The following is a 19,211-nucleotide window of genomic DNA, read 5'->3' on the forward strand; positions in this document are numbered from 1 at the left end:
TTTAAAAAGTTTAAACAAAAAAAAATCACAACTTCTCATCAATTAAAAACAATTCCAAAGTATTTCATGAATAGAATAAAAATCAAACAATTTCCATAAATGAATAAAAAAAAGTTTAAGAAGTAGTGAAAATAGCAGATCTACAAGCTCGCAACAGAAAATACATTTTCAGGTCGGGGTACCAATTTCATCCAATCAGGAGAGAGATCTCAACAGGAAGATAAACGTGAAATTGGAAGTGATAAAAAAAGAATGAACGAAAACACTATAACATTGAAGCTGATAAATGGGTAGGGGCCTACTCTCTCCTGATTGGATTAAATTGGCAACCCACCTGAAAATTTATTTTCTGTGTATTGAAGAGCTGGAGAGAGCGAGAGACGAGGAGTCCCCTGTTACTGGACAAACTGTCTCTCTATAGCAATGATTACTATCAGAATAGAGCTTTAACCTTTTAACAAAACACTTTTTGTTTCAACCCCCAAATATCACATAGGCCTACAGTGGTGGAAAGTAACTAAGTACATGTACTCAAGTACTGTACTTAAGTACAATTTTGAGGTATTTGTACTTTACTTGAGTATTTTACTTCTACTCCACTACATCTCAGAAGCAAATATTGTACTTTTACTCCACTTCAACTTTTTTGAAAACTTTAATCAGTAGTTACTTTGCATATATAAATTATTACATTATGAAACATACATTAACCACTTTAGTCCTATTCTATACCTGGGCTATTTGAAAATAGCAGATCTACAAGCTCACAACACGTCACATTGGCATCGCGACGCATTGTGAGCCTGTAGATCTGCTATTTTCAAACATTTTAGTACTTCTACTTTTGGTACTTTAAGTACATTTTGATACCAATACTTTTGTACTTTTACTCAAGTAAATTTTGAACACCAGACTTTTTTTTTTTACATTTCTTCTACATTGCAGTATTGATACTTTTACTTAAGTAAAACATTTGAGTACTTTTTCCACCACTGCCTACAGCACCTTCAAAATAATACTATTGTTGAAGTTATTCTATGAACAAACCACCTGCTTTATCTCTAGGCTACCACATGCAATGTCATTGGCACATTCTCTGAAAGGTTCTTTCTTTTAAATCTCCAATACACTTTATTGCTCTTAAAACATGAGTTATTTATACACAGACAGAAGACCACAGCGAAGACAAGATTATTGACAGTAAATAAAGACAGACATGAATCAGGGCACATGAAGAAACAATGGATTAAGCCATGACAATGTCCCATCGTGTGAATGACACAGACATACAACTGAACAATGACAACCACGGAAGAAAACAAAATGTTTGTCATAAAATATGAGAGAACGTTGCCTGAAACTTTTGCTTATAAAAATAAACAGGTCCCATGCTTTTATAATCATATTATACTCTTTAAAATATACGTTCTGCTATTAGACTCTATGTTACATTACTACTATAAATAATTACCTTACTGAGATGTTTTGTCTTAACTTTTTTTGTACAAAAAAAGTGAAGCGATAAATCTTCACATCACAATCGTTGGATGTTTTTAAAAGTGTTTCTGTCTTGTACTAGAATATTTATATTTCCAGTGTAGAATAATACAGTACATCTCTGTGTACAATAATAACCATTTCAAAACATCATCATAGCATCTCCGCCATTTTCCACTTTTTTGTGTGTTCTTTCCACTTTGGAACTGGAAAATAATCTTTATAAACAGTATCATTCATTATACCTCTCCATGGTACTTAGAAAACGATTGTTCTCCTTGACGAAGAAGTAAAGCCTGATTTATACTTCGTGGTACGACGGAGCACAAATTAGGCATAAGTAGGCAAAGACATGCAGTACAGAGAAAGAGTTGTCAGCAAAGACACACAACACTGTTAAAACACTGTTAAAAGAGAGTTCCACAAACAGCTTTTTATATATATTGTGTGTGTGTGTGTGTGTGTGTGTGTGTGTGTGTGTGTGTGTGTGTGTGTGTGTGTGTGTGTGTGTGTGTGTGTGTGTGTGTGTGTGTGTGTGTGTGTGTGTGTGTGTGTGTGTGTGTGTGTGTGTGTGTGTGTGTGTGTGTGTGTGTGTGTGTGTGTGTGAGAGAGAGAGAGAGAGAACCCAAAACAGCAGATGAACGCAAACCTATTACTTTAATTGCACCAATCAAAATCACTCAAATAACAAAAGTCTTACATTTAATCTGCAAAATACAGTTTGGAGAATCTATTCAGTTATATTGTTTTCCTTTCTTTTTTGCTACACATACATGTTTAGCATTCTTCCACCAAACTCAATGTCTAATTCCTAAATAAAATGAGCTGAATTGGTTTATAATTCTTTGATGGCTGGTCCATCTGGAACTCTGATCACAGGTTTGAATCTCTACTGTTACAATTCTGTTCTCTGCTCCCTTTATATCGTCACTATTACTGTATATTCTATTCGAAGCCATACTAAATGTTAAAGGTTCGATGACATTCATTTTCACATTTTTTATTTTTTATGTTTTTTTGGGGGTTTTATGACCTCAATTACACCCAAAAAATCGGAACTTTGAACATTCAGTGGATTTTCTGTGGTCTGGGGTTTTCTGAATAATTAGGCTGAAAAGTAATCTGAGCTTGGCCCTTCGACAGTGAGGTCACAGTCGATTAATCCAGCCCACTCTCCTCCTCGCCCCTCCCCTTCCCTATCCTTTCCTTTGGGGGGGGCGGAGCAGAGGCGATGATTGACAGGCAAAATCCCTCACCAGCGACACCCGCAGGCAAAGATTTCTTTTTTCATTGCAGTTGAAAAGGCTTTAGAAATGTGAGACAAAAACACCTACAGTGAATCACTGGAGTGGAATTTTCAGTTAAAACTTTTTGTACACGTTTGAAGGACCAGGACAAAGACTCTGAATGTGGTGTAAACATGAATGTCATGATACCTTTAATGTCTCTTGTAAATTTTAATTATATTGATAATACAATACTAAATTATAATGAGATTTCAAGTTTCAAAGTACCCAGTTTGATGGTTTAGAGGCTACGCGTGCATGCTTTGAAACATTTTATACGTAAAAAATCTCAATGAACATTAATGCCCAAACATCTTCACAAATTAGCCTTTCAGGGTATGCTCCCAATTTGGAAACAGCACTGTTGTCACGGCTACTTGGATTAAGGAACACCTTTTTTCATGTACTTTTTTATGATCTTTATAAATTTTCTCCCCAATCTAGTTGTTATGCCAATTCCCCTCAAGTTGTTTGTTTTACCCCTGCACCACCGAGCGTCCCAGAACAGCTTCTTTTAACAGTGTATTCCTCATACGATTGCTTAAAATTAAATGAATACTTTGTCGTAAGACCGCGTTGTTCATCAAAAATAACAGATTTCCAACCTAGAAAAACATGACGCATGTGTACAACAAAGTATAATTGAGGCTTCACCACTTAAACCCCAGCATCCTTATTGTGGGGAGGGCTTTCGCAGAAACTTTTCAGCAAAAGCTTTCCCCACAATAACAGAAAACAAAAGACACTAGCATAGAGCCATGAGGGACTCCACTCATCCATATGGGGTTTAAGTAGTTGTGTAAAGCATCTGTGATTGGGCTCCAAGTATGACAACAGAATGAGACACAAAGATTTCAGACGGGAAACAGAGGTGTTAGTTTTATTAAAATACATAGAAAACTACTTTGTGTGTTCCTTAAATATTTGCTTAATTGGCACAATGTATAACAGCACATAGAAAGCAAAACCGTATATATATCTGAAAACCTGAATGATAACATAGGATCCTATATGAAACGCTAAGTTTCAGCCTTGATATGAAGACGTATACGTAAAACTAGCAATGTGGACTGAAGTGAATATTTCAGCAGCAGAGTGAATAAAAAACATGTAATTAAAAGATACATTTCAATGTAGGCGCAAATCTTGGAGGTTGTGCAAAATCCTAGAGCTAAGCACTTGCAAAGTGAATCGGTATTTAAAGGTGTAATAATTCACAAAGTGTGAGATGCAAGTAGAGTGTAGCTCGTTGACCAGTTGTGTCACTCATGTGCGTGTGTGAAATACAAGTGTTGATATTCTTGGTTTTATATGTTGACAGCTGAAGTAAGGTGAATCATTCACCCTCTACAGTGTGTGGCATGTGATTCTGCTACATTGCCTGCCCACGTTCGTCTACAAGTGAGTGAATGGGCCAGTATATAGTCTGACACTGTGAACGATATTTAAAATTTTGCTCCATTTGTCAGATACTGTAAATACATCCAACAGACATCTGCATCTCGTGTCACAACAGTTAGAAAAAACCAAACAAACAAACACGCCACCATCTAACCAATGAACGCTTTGGACGAGCTAATTCACAGAAGTCGGTACTTGACGAGTACTATCTGCAGTATTTTTGCCCGGAGCACATATTTATGTCTGACGATTTGTTATAATCTTTATATTTCTTTGTAATCAATATATTTCAAATATTACTCTCATCTGTGTTCTCCACAAAAACAAAATTATATTATTTGCTAAGAAGAGACAACCCAAATATACTGTACATTACATATAAATCCATATACCATAATGATTCTTGAAGTGTGAATGTTGAGGTGGTTAGCCCTCTATCACCCAGTCTGTTGTGGGGGTCCTTAATCTTTTGTGCATTAGTTCCATGTATGTTCTCTTTATCAAAACAAAAGACGCACTAGCCTACCACAGTGCCTGTAAACGTGAAATGGAACAGCTGCATTGCAAGTTTTATAGACGTCTTGGGGATGAATGTTTGTACATCCTGTAAAAAATGTAAACAATAAATAAGTGATGGGTTTGGAGGGAGAGTGCCTGCCCACTCGTTCAACTGCCTTAAGTTCTATCATTGATAAGTGTGTCAGTTGGTAGTTTTATCTTTACTGGGCAGGTAGAGTCTTGATGGGTCGGGTGAGAGAGCTCATGTTATGGGTGGTGGAGATTTGAGGGCTCACTGTCTTGGTGGGCAGGCTGCTGGAGTGTCCCATCGACTCCTCGGCGGCGCGTAGAAGCAGTGTGTAGTTGATCGCCACCTCTTCAACCTTCCTCAACAGCTGAAGCCTTTGCGCCTCGGATCGGACGCCTCTGACCAGTTTGATGAAGGTCTGAGTAAGTTCACACAACACCTGGAAGCTGGCTGAGACCACCGCCAGCATACGAGTGGGGCTCTTCTCGACGCTCGCCACTCTGCGGCAGGCCGCCCGGAACTCTTTGAAGCGTACCGCCAGCTCCTGCTTATACTCTGCGATTCGCCGAGCTTCACAGTCGGTTTGGGGGCTGTTGGCGCACTGGCGCAGGATCGCTAGCAACTCGTTAGCGTCCAGCTGGGCGTTTAGGAAGCCATCGGGCAGACTGAACGCCTTCCCCTGCAGAGCCTGAACTCGTGCCAGGCTCCCCTCTAGCGTGCCGCAGGCCCGGAGGTCAATCTCCTGCATTTGAAGCTCCTCCTCCTCCTCCTCCTCCTCCTCCTCTTCCTCCCCGCTGCAGCCCTCCGCGTTGAGAACCTGCAGGGTTTTGCTGACGACCGGCAGCGTACGGGAGTCCAGCTGCATGCCCGGGAGGACCTGCAGGGGAATGGAGTAGGAGAGCTCGTCCTTCTCGCTGCTTTCATCCGCCGATTCACACTTCCTGTAGCAGAAGCAGAAGGAGCAGCATTTCTCCTGTTCGTCGCTGTCCTCGCTGGGCAGCGTCAGGATCACTTCCCCGGTTCCCTCTCTGCTGTCACGCAGCAGCTCCTCTCCCTGAATAAAGAACACTCCCTTCCTCCCCTTCCCCTCTGCCTGGTGAGACTGAGTGTGAACAGGCTCCACAGGAGTTGGAAGCCTAAGACCTGTGGCCCTCACTCGCTCCATCTCCTTTTCTAGACTCTTGGCTTTGGGTTTCACCTCGGCGTATACAGGCGTGCTGGCGCTGTTGTCCACCTCTCCAATGCTGTATCGTCTCTGGAGCTTCTTGTACTCCGGCGCTCCCACGCAGTCTGTCTGGGAGGCGCATGTGGGAAGGCAGGAGCCGTGCTCTCCCCTCGGCTCTCTGGACTCGAGGCTCGTAGAGCGGATTCGGGTTGTCTTGATCTCTAAGGTCTGGGGTCTCCTTGTCCCACCCGGGGTGTGGGGAACTTTGGAGATTGCAGGAGGGGTCTTGGAGATATTTCTCTCTCTGCCTCTGTGCTGTGTTTCTGTGGTTGAGCCGACCGGTGTGTCGGGTAGACGCATGCCTCTGCACATCCTCTTACAGTCACAGCTCCGTCGCTGCTCCCTAGAGAGACCCGGGGCCTTCAGGACGGGGCTGGTGCGTAACTGGCAGGAACAGGGGGTACCTGAAGGGACCGGCGAGGATCCCTGAGGCACATACTCTCCCTGGGACGACTTGGGCTTCAGTAGCTCCTCCAAGAACTCCAGCTCATACTGACGGACCTTCTGCAACTGAGCCCGTCGCTCGTCCGTCTCTCTTCGCATCCTGGCTGGGAACGTGGCGGAGAGGAGGTTTCTGAAGCTCAGAAACGGCACGCTGCGCTGAGACTTCGCCTTGCCACTGCCGTGCTTCTTTGAGTCACCGGCGGGGAGAGTGGAAACTTTATCGATGGTGGTGCTGGGGTGTGTGGGGTCTTCCAAAATAGGTAATGATTTTGGGGGGGCTTTCTGTGGCTCAGGGTGTACTGTTGCCTGCAGACCCTCGGTCTTACCATCTGTGCCTTCTCTTCTCTCCGATTTCACAGGCATGTGAGGTGAGTACTTGGTTTGGATTTGAGGACTGGGTTTAGCCATAGCGGGGTCAGCTCCTCCCCCTCTCACTGCAGTATCTTTGCTGCTAGCCAGTTGGAGGCTTTTGGCTCTGAGGCGCTCGTCGTCTGTGGGCGAAGAGGAATGAAACACCACTACCTTCTGAACTTGTGGGTCCTTCAGTCTCAGCTGAGGCACAGGATCCACCCGTACCGGGCATGTGCAGAACAGGTCATCAATTGGCAGAATTTCTTTAGAGCTTGAAGGCTTCATGGTCTCACTAGAGGCAGTCTCGGCATCTTGGCACATGTTAGAGGGGCAAATCTTGGCAGAGGCAGTTCTTTCCACAGGCAAGAGGATCTGTAAGGCTTTATTGGTTGGATCATCATTAGGAGGTGCAGTTTGTTTCCCTTTTATGCCATCAGAAAGGTTTGGACTCAGTTTGTCCCCAGAGGAACTTGAAAACTTCTGATCGTTGTTGACTTGGGCTGTTGGTGATGGATCAGTCACTTTCAGTTTACCAGGTGACTTAGCAGAGGATTCAGGTGTGTTTGCTTTGGTGGTTTTGTCGGTTTGATCGGCTTTCAAATTTGTCTTCTGTTCATTCTGAGCAGGGCTTCGAGGTTTTCCTTGCTCCCCTACCACAGCGACAGTTGCGGTCCCTTGATTGGGGCTGACTTTCAGTGGAACCGTCTTGCTGAGAATTACTTGCTTGGGGGGACAGCCGGCACGGATCTGACCCACGGAGAAGGCCCCGGTCCCTATGGTCTGGGCAGTGCAGCCAGGTATAGCCAGGGGGAAGTCACGGCGGCAGAGGATGCGGTCCTTGTTGATGTGGTGGGCCAGCAGGTAGGCCTGGTTCTGGTGCTGCTTCATGGCTGACACCATTTCAGAAACATCCGTCAACTCCGAGGAGTTTGTCTCGTGGCCCGAGTCCAGTGATGACTCAGGTGTAATGGCAGCAAGCACGATCAGCCCTGAGGATGAAAGGAAACACAACTCACTATTAGGGTTATCAAGAAGCAATAAATATTAATGACAAAGCAGTAATTTGGTTCTCTTTTTAATTAGGTTGTAACACTGTTGAAAATAAATCAAGTAATGTCAGTTACTTCCCTGTTCTCCTGCAGCAAAAGTAATTGCCGTGCCAAAGCTATAGTGCTATTTCTATATAACATTAAAAGGTTGAAGAGAGGGAGTATTTGTTTGCTATGCTATTGATCAACAATCAAGCTCTCCCCTAGAACACAAGAGTTCTCAAACCAGACATTTACTTTCTATGAAAGAAAATCTTTACTTGCAAGTACACTTTCATTTATCAAAATCTGTTGCACATTATTCAAAGAAACTTCATGTATTATGTTCAACGTAAAGACATTTAAATAACATGTTATTGGATTAGTACTACTGTTAAGTCTGTGAGTGACGTGAGGACCATGGCTTGACTCAGACTGTTGACCTGCAGTCTGTGCCGGCTGCGTCGGGTGATGAGGGAAATCTTCAGAAGCTGCCAAGGCTTCCAGCGCTTGCAATGTGGACACTAGAGCATCATCAAGCTCTTGGGCGTGATCGCGCACTGTTCTGGTGGCCACGTTATCGATTAAAGTCACAGGGACGTCTTCCTTAGCCTTGGCCACCTGCCCGGAGGCTGCCGCCGGACTCGCACCACTCCGAGCCTTTCTCCCTCTCTTAGGGTCATCCTCGTCTGAGCTGTTGTCCCTGAAGCCAGGCGGAGGGGCGGCGATAGCAGGCTGGGGCGGCTGTAGCCTCACTCCGCTGTTGTTTGCCTCCTCCTCCTCCTCCTCGTTGCCCGGAGGAGGTAGGGCCATGAGGTCCACAGCCGCCATGTCGCGGGAGGCGCAGGCGTTGGAGCAGTACTTCCCCGAACTACCGCTGCTGTTTGCCGCCACCGATATGCCCTCCGCCCTGAACCTGGCCTTGCAAGAGTCACAGAAGTACCGCAGGGCTTTCTGGGACTGACCCAGCGTTTGGGCCCGGCTTCTAAAAGCTGCGCTTTCCACTGCGGGTTTCTCCGGAAGCCCAGAGATTTCTTCCGTACTCTGCACAGTGGGGTCAGACTTGGTGCGTGGCCGCCCCGTGTTCTCCTGGGAAATGAAGTTCTCGTTGATGTCGAGCTCCGCTTCAGCCTGCGTCTGGAGCTCCAGGAGCTGCTGCTGTTCTCGCAGGTGGACGTGGCACAGGCCCAGGTGCTGAGGCTCCGCCGGAACCAGGGCTCTGGAGGACACCGGGTCCCGGTGCGAGTCCCTCTCGTCTCCTCGACGCCCACCACCTGTGGCCCCCGAACGTGGATGGGTGTGGTGGGAAGCTCTGTAATCTGAGGAACAGAACGGTCAGAGCAGTGGAGAGTTTGAGTAGTTAAGATGTACTGGGAATGGAAGCTGCTCCAGATGGGATGCAGAGGTGACAGCTGGTGGCCTCATGGAGCATCGTTTGTTATTTCAGAGATGGATGCTGGAGGTTGAAGGTTTGTTTGGGTTTTGGAGGGTTAGACTCCGGTGGAATGTGATGAGACGGAATGATGCAAACTCTTCTTTTACATGGCTGGACCAGTGGTGCATGGAAGAAGTACTCCGATTATTTCTTTTTACTTAAGTAAAAGTAGCAATACCACAATGTAGAACTATCTTGTTACAAGTAAAAGTCCTGTATTCAAAATAATAATTTAAGTGCAAAAGTATTGACATCAAAATAGACTAAGTACCAGCCTTAAGTTAAGTACTCAGTATGCAGAATGTGCGAAAATAGTAGATCTACAAGCTCACAATGCATCTCAACGTGACACATTGTGAGCTTGTATTAGAATAGACAGTAAAACAGAAAGTATAAAATAGGGATTAATTAGTTAATGTATGTATGCTTATAATGATAATCTAAATCTAGAAAGTAACTTGTTACTAAACTTCAAATAATTGTATTGGAGTCAAAAGTACATTTGCCTCTGTGATGTAATCGAGTAGAAGTAATAAAGCATTGAATAATTGACACACTTGAGTACAACACTTGAGTGAATGTACTTAGTTACTTTACAGCACTGAGGTGGGTCACAACTACAAGCAGAGAGTAGATGAGAGATGCTTGAACGCGCTACTGGTTGTGGTTAAAGCCAAAGACAGAACAGCGTGGTACATTTCCATTTCCAAGTCCTATAACGTGGAAAACGGGAAGAGCAGCGCCCTTTCGCATGAGTCAGCATGGAGATGAGTGTCATTATGGGATGTTTCCATGGTTACAGGCTTGTAATGGTTTCATTGGCGACACAGATGGGAAACAGGCCACAGTCCAGTAGATCGGTCACAGATAGAGAAGTTCGCCAAGCACTGAAAACATGCAGTGTCGAAGATGACATAATCGATATGAAGGATGTTGAAGGCATTCATTATCAACCTTTCGTCTTTAAATTCAAGGGAAATATCTTTTATGGTTCTCTGTAATCACAGTTTTCTGTTTAAGCGGAATAAGCGCTGTGTCACATGTTCGTCCAAGGGGAATACAACATATTTTTTTTATAATCATGGACAATGTGGTGAGGGCTCTTGTGTGTCGTATTATATACTGTAATCAGGAAAGGCAAAAAGGAACGCTAGCACACCAATGGTATCAATAAAGGTCTTTAATGATCCATATACAAAGTGTGTCCAAAAAGCAAACAAATAAACAAACAAATAAAACAAATAAAACAAATAAACAAATAAACAAACAAATAAATACATGTAAAAAAAAGGGGGAAAAAGTGCAGTGGGCACAGAAACATTTCAGTTAAAAAAACATCCTCAGTCTGCGAAGTTTCAACTGAGACGATTCTGTCTCCACGACATGCTTTTTTGGTAGCAGTTTTCTTTTCCCCCCCCCCTTTTTTCATTCTATGGATATGGATCATTAAATTCACGATTTTCTCAGTCTGAAAAATCTCCTTTTGCCTTTCTTGTATTCATTTTGGCTTCCGCATTTGTATTTTTTTGGACTACTTAATGAGAGTGCCGACGTTTTTCTCTCTCTTCTCCGTCTGCTTATACAATCACTACTTGATGTGTGTGAGTGTCAACATACACACCTGCCTTGGTCATCTGAGACTGACCAGGGGTCCGGAAGTAGATGGTGCGCTTGGGGTCCACAAACAGCTTGTAGTATCCGGAGATGAGACAGGCAAAGTTGCTGGCGTCAGGCCACTCCATGAGCAGGACCAGGGGCTGTGGGGGCGGGCAGGGAGGGGGATTAGGAGACTATTTAGGGGACAGGCAATAAGCATTGCCTGCACTCATTGTAAAGACATCGGAACGAAACGTAGCCTTTTGTTGGATGATTGTGTCGTGCAATTCGAATCGTGCAATCATAATGTACAGGTTTTGGGTAAAACTAAAATGTGTATTACTGATAGTAAGCATTGCTATAGACTGTTTGTTCAGTAACAGGGGTCTCTCCAGCTCTTTAGTGAACAGAAAGCACATTTTCAAGTGGGTTAGATTTAATCTAATCAGGAGAGAACCCATTAATCAGCATAACTTTTTATAGCGTTCCATTTCCATTTTGTCTGCAAATTTTTTGTTTGTTTAAACACGTCCAATTTCACTTGCTTATCCTCCAACCTGTGTGAGTTCTCTCTCCTGATTGGATTAAATTGGTATCCCGACCTGAAAATGTATTTTCTATTTACTATAGAGCTGAGGAGACGGGGAGAGCCCCTTAAGAGGACAAGCACTCCATAGCAATGATTACTGATTTGCTATTTATGTAGATTTATTTATTAGCAGATTAGCAGATTTATTAGCAGATGTGGGCTTGTAGATCTGCTATGTATTAGCAGATTACATATGATAACTTGTGAAATGGGACATTCTGAGTAGGCTACTTTTACTTTTGGTACTTTAAGTATATTTTGAGGCCAATACTTTTGTACTTTTACTCAAGTAAATTTTGATTACCCAGACTTTTAGTTATTGGAGAGTATTTCTACTTTTCAGTACTTTTTCCACCGCTGTTTAATTGGTATCAGACGTGGCGGAGAGACGTCGTGGTCGAACATGTGTTGCAGTGGGCTACCTTGGCCTCGTGGATGGCCACCTCGACGCGCGCCACACCCTGGTTCTCGCGGTACAGCTGGATCTTGCCGACGCGGCTGAACTCGGTCAGCACCGTGGTCAGGTTGTTCTTCAGGTCGATGACGTGGCTGATGCCGTGCCGAGGGCCCACCAGCAGAGTGGTGGCCGACTGTTTCTCATCCTGCCAAAACACACAGGTGCAGCGGTTCATCAAACTAATCCATTTTGATAGTCGAAATTGATTATACAAAATAAGCGATAAACGATTTTAATAAAAAAATATCAATTTAGGATGAAAAAAGTTTAATTTAGCTATTTTTCTAAATAGAATACCCATTTTTATGGGTCCTTTCCTAAAAATGCAGTGGAATATTGTACTTCTAAGTACAACATTTGTCTTTGAAAGGCAATGGAGTGAAAGTCACAGATCTCCCCCCAAAAAATAAACCACGTACTCAAGTAAAGTACAACTACTCATGTCATGAACAATACTCAAGTAAAGTAGTCATTCGTTACTGTCCACCACCGGTATTTACAAACCCCCCAAAACAGAGTGTGTTTGTTCATCAGCTAATCGATGGCTTTTTTTACGTTGTAGAAAGCCACTCTGTTTAACAGTCGATTCATCAGAAAGGTCGAAATCAATAAGTGCAGAAAGAGCCATGCATCTTGTGGGCCTGGCCTGTCGCACTGGAACGCTTTCCCTTATGTCTTCCTATGCTGGATTAATTTCGTGTTGATTAATGACTACACTCATACATGCCATTCCTCATGCAAATTTACCTTTTTCTTTTTTTTTTACAACTGCACGAATTGGCCTATTGACCTGCAACTTAACCCATTAAGACCTGAGGTCGATTCTACAAATCGTCACCTTGCTAAACAAATGGCCTAAATCATTTTTTGAGGAAAATTATATTTTTGCCTAAGTCAGCTCCTCATGACACTGCATGGCCACCTCTGGTAAAATCGCCCATCTCCTAATTGAAAAGGATCATGCTGTTCACTCCCCTTTTAGTATAATGGCCTAACTCCCTAGTGTGACTTAGGCCAAAATAGGATTTTTTTTGGCCTAGGTCACATGGTTTTTGCCAAATTATTTACTGATTTAGGCCATTTTGTAAAAAAAATGTTGGCCTAAGTCAGATTTAATCCTATTTAAACCTATTTAAATCTCTTATGTTACATAACTGACAGACAGTGTTATTTCTTCTTATTTAAATAATCATAATTTGTTATAAATATTTTGGGTGAAATGATTAAGAAATATCATATAGTTTTGTTTTGGATCAGTTTTTTATTTTTCCTGAAAAACTTAAAATTACATAGGCCATTAGTTTAGCAAGGCGACGAAATGCCTTCTAAATCAGTAGTTCTCACACTTTCAAGATTTTTCGAAAATGTAAAAGAAAATTGCAGATGTGCAAGCTCGCAGCGCGGCACAAAGTGACGCGCTGTGAGCTGTGAGCTGTGAGCTTGTATATCTTGTATATTCTGTCCGGCAGAAACCTTGTACCTCCACTTCATGCTCAGTTTTGGTCACAGCACCGTTCCGGCAGCCTGTCAGTGAACTCCCTCCACCTCCCCAGCCTCCTTTGTGGCGTCTAGGTCAGGGTTTCTCAAAGTGGGTGCCGTGACACCCTAGGGTGCCATGATGACACAAGTCCAGGGGTGCCGCAGAATACTTTGATGATATTTGGAATTTATCAGTATAACTTCAATTTAACCAATATAGTGACTAGACCCTCTATACTTAGTAAAACTGACCTGCACTGTATTTCTTTTTCCATCTGCACCAATTGTTTTTGCCAAAAATAGCCGATCTACAAGCTCACAACGCATCACATTGTGACGCGTTGTGAGCTTGTAGATCGGCTATTTTTGGTGAATGTGATTAAATGTCAAGAATAAAGTTATTTTCATTACGTCCTAATGGGAAGTGGCAACGGATATTCTCATGAAGTTTTCCTCGTGAGAGTCGTGACATATACTGTATCTCAGGGGGAAAGATTTACATATTCATGTCCTGTAATATGATGTATGTGTATGATAATAAATGTAAGGTGCTATAAAGTAACAGTGTTATTCAGGGGTGCCGTGGATGAAAAAGTTATTTACAGGCAAGGTGCCCTGAGGCCTGAGCCCCAAAAAGTTTGAGAAACACTTGGTCTTCTCTATGTTAAATGTCTGATTCTGTAAGTTGCATATGATGTTATATCTGTGTATCTGAACTATGCCCTTGACCATCATAACTCTGAGAGTGTACAATTTTTGTACAAACTGAACGCAACATCATTCCAATAGCCATGGTTTATCATCTTGATCAAAGTGTCGGACTTAAAGGGGAATAACACTCATTTTCAACATTGAACTTTTGATTAATACAATCTAGTGAATGAGGCAGCCTAGAGGGCGGAGCCTAAGAGTACACCGTCCATATGTCACTGATCACATGACCCAAAAATTCTCCAGTTCTAGGCAACACAGAACGGGGGAGACTTTGTTCTTATTTCCACACAACAGCTCTAAGGTGTATTAATGACATAGCTCAATGTTGAAAATTAGTGGTATTTCCCTTTGACTGGAATAATGTTGGGCTTTAGGTGCAAACAACAGTATAATTTACCAGTCCGACAGTGTTGAAGAGCAGCCCACCGAACGGCGGCAGGTCGTTGAGTACGCGCATGTACTGCAGCTTTCCCTGGAGCGGAGGCACCTGTCAACACACAGCATGAGAAAAACACAGAGATGCTCTAAAACAGTGGTGGTCCGGGGACCACCAGTGGTCCTTGGGGGGGGGGTACCAGGGGGTCCCCAGCTAAATTAGTTAACATAGCGTCACAATCATTTTAACCACTTAGCTTTGGCTATTCAAAAATAGCAGATCTACAAGCTCGTAGCGAACAGTTGTAACTCAAATCTTTGCTTCTGCGGGGCCCCTGGCACAAAACATTTTCAGATGGGGGTCCGCGGCCAAATGAATTTCAATTTAGGGGTCCTTGGCATGAAAAAGGTTGAAAACGACTGTTTTAAAACACAGAGATGCTCTCATCCACGGCAATACCATACATCTCCACATGGGAGCACTGTTGAGCCACCGATGAAGCCACACACCACCACCAGTGCAATCTGGGAACCCATAGCCAAATGAGAAGGAAAAACAGCAGAATCTGTTCTTGAGAGATTACCACCAGTGTGGTTCTCAAAAAAAAAATCATGTCAAGGACCCCCAAATTGATATGTATTTGGCCATGGACCCCCATCTGAAAAAATAGTTTTAAGTATTTATTTGATTTAATCATATAGGAAGTACTGGGTTTGTACACCCCTAAACAGCCATAAACATTGCGTTATTTTCACTACTTCTTAAAAGTTTATCTATGAAATACTTTTAAAAAATTTTGGAATTCATTTAATTGATTTTTTGTACACTAAACAGCCATTAATATGTTATTATGTATTTTTAATAGGAATACAGCAGAAATATAAAACCTCCCACAAGGGAACGCTCAGTCACCTGTGAAGCAGTCACACACCTCTCAGCAGGTGTGTGCTGGCAGGTTGCTCAAAACAAGAGTGATAACCAACAGAAGCATAATGGGTGATTTTGGCAATTCTTTTGGAGGCACTACCCACATGTTTAGCTGTGTTGCTCATTTCACGAATTCCCGATCCTTACAAGCTGTACCTCGTTGTAAAGGTGACTAATCAACGATAAAAATGATATAAAACACAATACCAATTGGTATTATTAAAGGGAAGATATAGTTGACCGAAGTTAAGTTTCCGAACTTTTTTTGAGCAGTTTATATGATATATGACGATCTCAAAACAACGACAACATACAGTGTCACCCATGGGGTGACAACAACAGGTCAAACTGTAGAGAAGCACCTTGTTGCCTGCCGGAGGAGGGTGCTGGTAGGTCTTCAGCAGCTGGGACAGGGTCTTACACACGTTCTTCTCCTTGACGGTGGGCAGCAGGCTGAGCGGGAGGAATGGCTCGAGACCCCACTCCTTCCTGCAACATGGGGAGCCAGTGTTGATTTTGTCAACTAAAACTATGACGACATTTTTTCACTGACGAAAACTAAATGAAAACTAAATGAAAACTAAGCTGTGATGACAAAAACGAAGACTATTGACAATTCTTTCAACAAATAAAAACTCGACTAAACTGTTAGTGAGGGATCTAGTGGAGCAGAGATCCAGTAGAACTAAAAGACAAGTCATTTTATGTTTGGTTGCGCTCGGGTGTTGCGCTCTGAAAATAGCAGATGAGCTTGTAGATCTGCTATTTTCAACATGCAACCAAGTGTAAAATCAGCCATTACGACGCCATCAAGGCACCGCCAAAATACACTTTAGTCGACTAAATCAACTGTAGATTTAGTCGACTAAAATATGATGATATTTAGTCGACTAAAACTAGACAAAAACTAAAACTGATGACTAAAATATGACTAAAACTAAATGGAATTTTATTCAAAAGACTATGACTAAAACTAAATCAAAATTTGCTGTCAAAATCAACACTGTGAGGAGCAGAGGGGTGTGTAAAGCAGTGGGTCTCAAACCCTTTCTAGTCAAGGACCCCCCAATTTGTATTTGGCCGTGGACCCTCATCTGTAAAGGTTTTGTGCCAGAAGATTTTCCAGACATTTCCGATATCTTTAAACAAATTTAAAAAATAGCAGATGTAGGACTACAAGCTCGCAGCTAACTAAATACATGTACTTAAGTACAATTTTGAGGTATTTCTTTTACTTTACTGGAGTATTTCCAAATTTCAATACTTTCTCTTCTACTCCACTACATCTCAGGGACAAATTTTGTACTTTTACTGCACTACAATTATTTGAAAACTTTAGTTACTAGTTACTTTGTAGATTTTGATTATTATTACAAAACATACATTAACCACTTCAACCCTATATAGGCCTACATTACATCCATTTGAAAATAGCCGATCTACAAGCTCACAATGTCGCGATTGAATTCTGGACTTTCACTTGTAACAGAGTATATTTCTACATTGCAGTATTGATACTTTTATGTGTAAAATATGTGAGCACTTTTTCCACCACTGCTACCTAGTACCATCCTACCTACCTACTTATCCCTCCATCCATCCATCCAAAAATAGCCGATCTACAGGCTCAAAGCGATTGCTTGTAGATCAGCTATAGAGCGTCGCAGTTCCCGCCCACTTCCTGTTTTTTTTGGTGCCGGAAGAAAAAACTCAATGCATTTTTCCATTGACATTTCCAAAAATATTTATATCTATTAATTTAAGCCTCGAATCAAGCCATCATGACATGACATGAATCATGACCATAAACGTTTGATTCTGTGATTTTTTTTTGTTGAAAACGGCAAAACAAAGGGTATTTATTAAATATAGTATATCATATAATTAAATATAAAATAAAAAAAAATCACAGAAAAAAACGTTTTATGGTCATGATTCATGTCATCTCGTGATGGCTTGATTCGAGGCTTAAATTAATAGATATAAATATTTTTGGAAATGTCAATGGAAAAATGCATTGAGTTTTTTCTTCCGGCACCAAAACAAACAGGAAGTGGGCGGGAACTGCGACGCTCTATTCACAGTGTGCGAAACCGCTGCGCAACTAAGTATAAATCACCCCTAACCCTCCCCCCCCGTGCCTGTACACCCTCAGCTGGCGTGACACAACCACCATAAGACTGTTACAAGCACAATGGAGCCTGTTGTGGCTCCGTGGATGAGATGGCACAGGCATAATGAGTTGCCAGTTTGGGATTCTGAGGATGAAATTAACAAATTTAAGGAGAAGGTAATTTCACCGAGCAAAGGATTTTCTTTTGTGCGCTTGTCATAATGGAGAATTATCCTTGAGTAATTTCAGTTTTTTTTTAATACCGGACCAGTTAATTATTAATCACTTAGATATTATTTAATGAACAAACTGGGTTATGAGTAATAGAGCGAGCTGAGAAACTGTTAATGAAGTGAAAAATGTAATTCTTCACTTGGGGCGTGTAATATCGGGCAGGTTAATTTGAGGCTCACTTAGCTTGGAGGCAGCAGACCTGCCCCACGTGTTGAGGGTGCTCAGGTGGTGCAAGGGGTAAATAGTCCATGAGCCAGAGCCCCAAAATTGAGCAATGATTATCGAAAGAGTGGGCAAAACCAAACCTATATTAAATTGTTCATAGGGTCAATACGAGTAAATAAATATATGATAACCTTTCCACAGGAGTAGCTTTTTCATAGTTATCACACATTTGTTATTTTCCCCATACGTACATGACAGGTGAAAAAATTACAACATTTAAAAAAGAGTTATCATAATGAAACTTCCTGAGTTGATTACTTGCATGAAGGCAGTGATTTATCGTATTACAAGTTTTCTGAAATTGTATATTTAAATATGCAAATTAGACATTTAGTCCATGAGCCAGAGCCCCACAATTGAGCCAGATATTGAATATTCCCTCGTTAAAAACCTTTGATTCCAACATCTTAACAAAATGAAATAAGAATGTTGACTCTGGCTTTGTCCAATGTTCCAATGTTGATTCTGGAAAGTTATGCAAATGCAGGCATATTTTCCTAATGCCTAATTTGCATATTAAATATACAATTTCAGAAAACTTGTAATACGATAAATCATTGTCTTCATGTAAGTAATCAACTCAGGAAGTTTCATTATGATAACTCTTTTAAAAATTTTGTCATTTCTTCACCTGTCATGTACGTATGGGGAAAATAACAAAATGTGTGATAACCATGAAAAAGCTGCTCCTGTGGAGATATATTTATTTACTCGTATTGACCCTATGAACAATTTAATATAGGTATGGTTTTGCCCACTCTTTCGATAATTAAATCTTGTCTGGCTCATGGACTAAAAGCAGTGGTTCTCAAAGTGCGGTCCGAGGACCCGCAGGGGGGCAGTTTAAACACTTTAACCAAAATCAGTTGAAGCACTTTAACCCCCCATATACATTGGCTATTTTCAAAAATCTGGAAAAATGTGAAACATTTTTAAATATTTAAAAACGTTTTAACATCAGATCTTGCAAAAATCCTATGATTCCTGTTGGTAGATCTCTCGAGAGTGCATTGTTTGGACAGAGAAACATCGATAACAAAGTAGATTTTCTGCTGATTTGTCTCTCTGATTTGTCTCTCTGACTTGGCTCTCTGGCTTGCGAAGAATGGGCCCAGTATTTAGTTAAAGGTCCATGGGGCTAAAGAATCGGTCAGACGCTATGTGTTCACGTTCACTTCTCCCATTGGAATTAATAGACTCACTTCTGGTCTCCTAAAGGGGTGACCATAGATATATATAAAGGCTAGATGACTCACCCGCGCTGCTGGCCAATGGAGTACGACGTTGCCACATGGCGGCCATCTTGCG

At 42.0% G+C, this 19,211-nt stretch overlaps 1 protein-coding gene across 1 annotated transcript in view; it reads right to left on the reverse strand.

Moving 5' to 3' along the window:
* Positions 1-4,903: 4,903 nt before the first annotated feature.
* The window catches only part of frmpd3 (FERM and PDZ domain containing 3), a gene marked incomplete at its 3' end in the record, with an annotated part of 54,949 nt that continues 40,641 nt past the window's right edge, over positions 4,904-19,211 (reverse strand). Inside the window, exons 10-15 of the mRNA XM_080416277.1 lie at positions 15,694-15,820; positions 14,426-14,515; positions 11,801-11,980; positions 10,815-10,950; positions 8,202-9,077; positions 4,904-7,719 (exon numbers count right to left, since the gene is read on the reverse strand). Coding sequence (XP_080272403.1) covers positions 4,904-7,719; positions 8,202-9,077; positions 10,815-10,950; positions 11,801-11,980; positions 14,426-14,515; positions 15,694-15,820 — 4,225 coding nt within the window. The remainder of the gene's footprint in view (positions 7,720-8,201; positions 9,078-10,814; positions 10,951-11,800; positions 11,981-14,425; positions 14,516-15,693; positions 15,821-19,211) is intronic.

Source organism: Gymnoscopelus braueri (assembly GCF_963280865.1).
Source record: "Gymnoscopelus braueri genome assembly, chromosome: 20".
NCBI lineage: Eukaryota > Metazoa > Chordata > Actinopteri > Myctophiformes > Myctophidae > Gymnoscopelus > Gymnoscopelus braueri.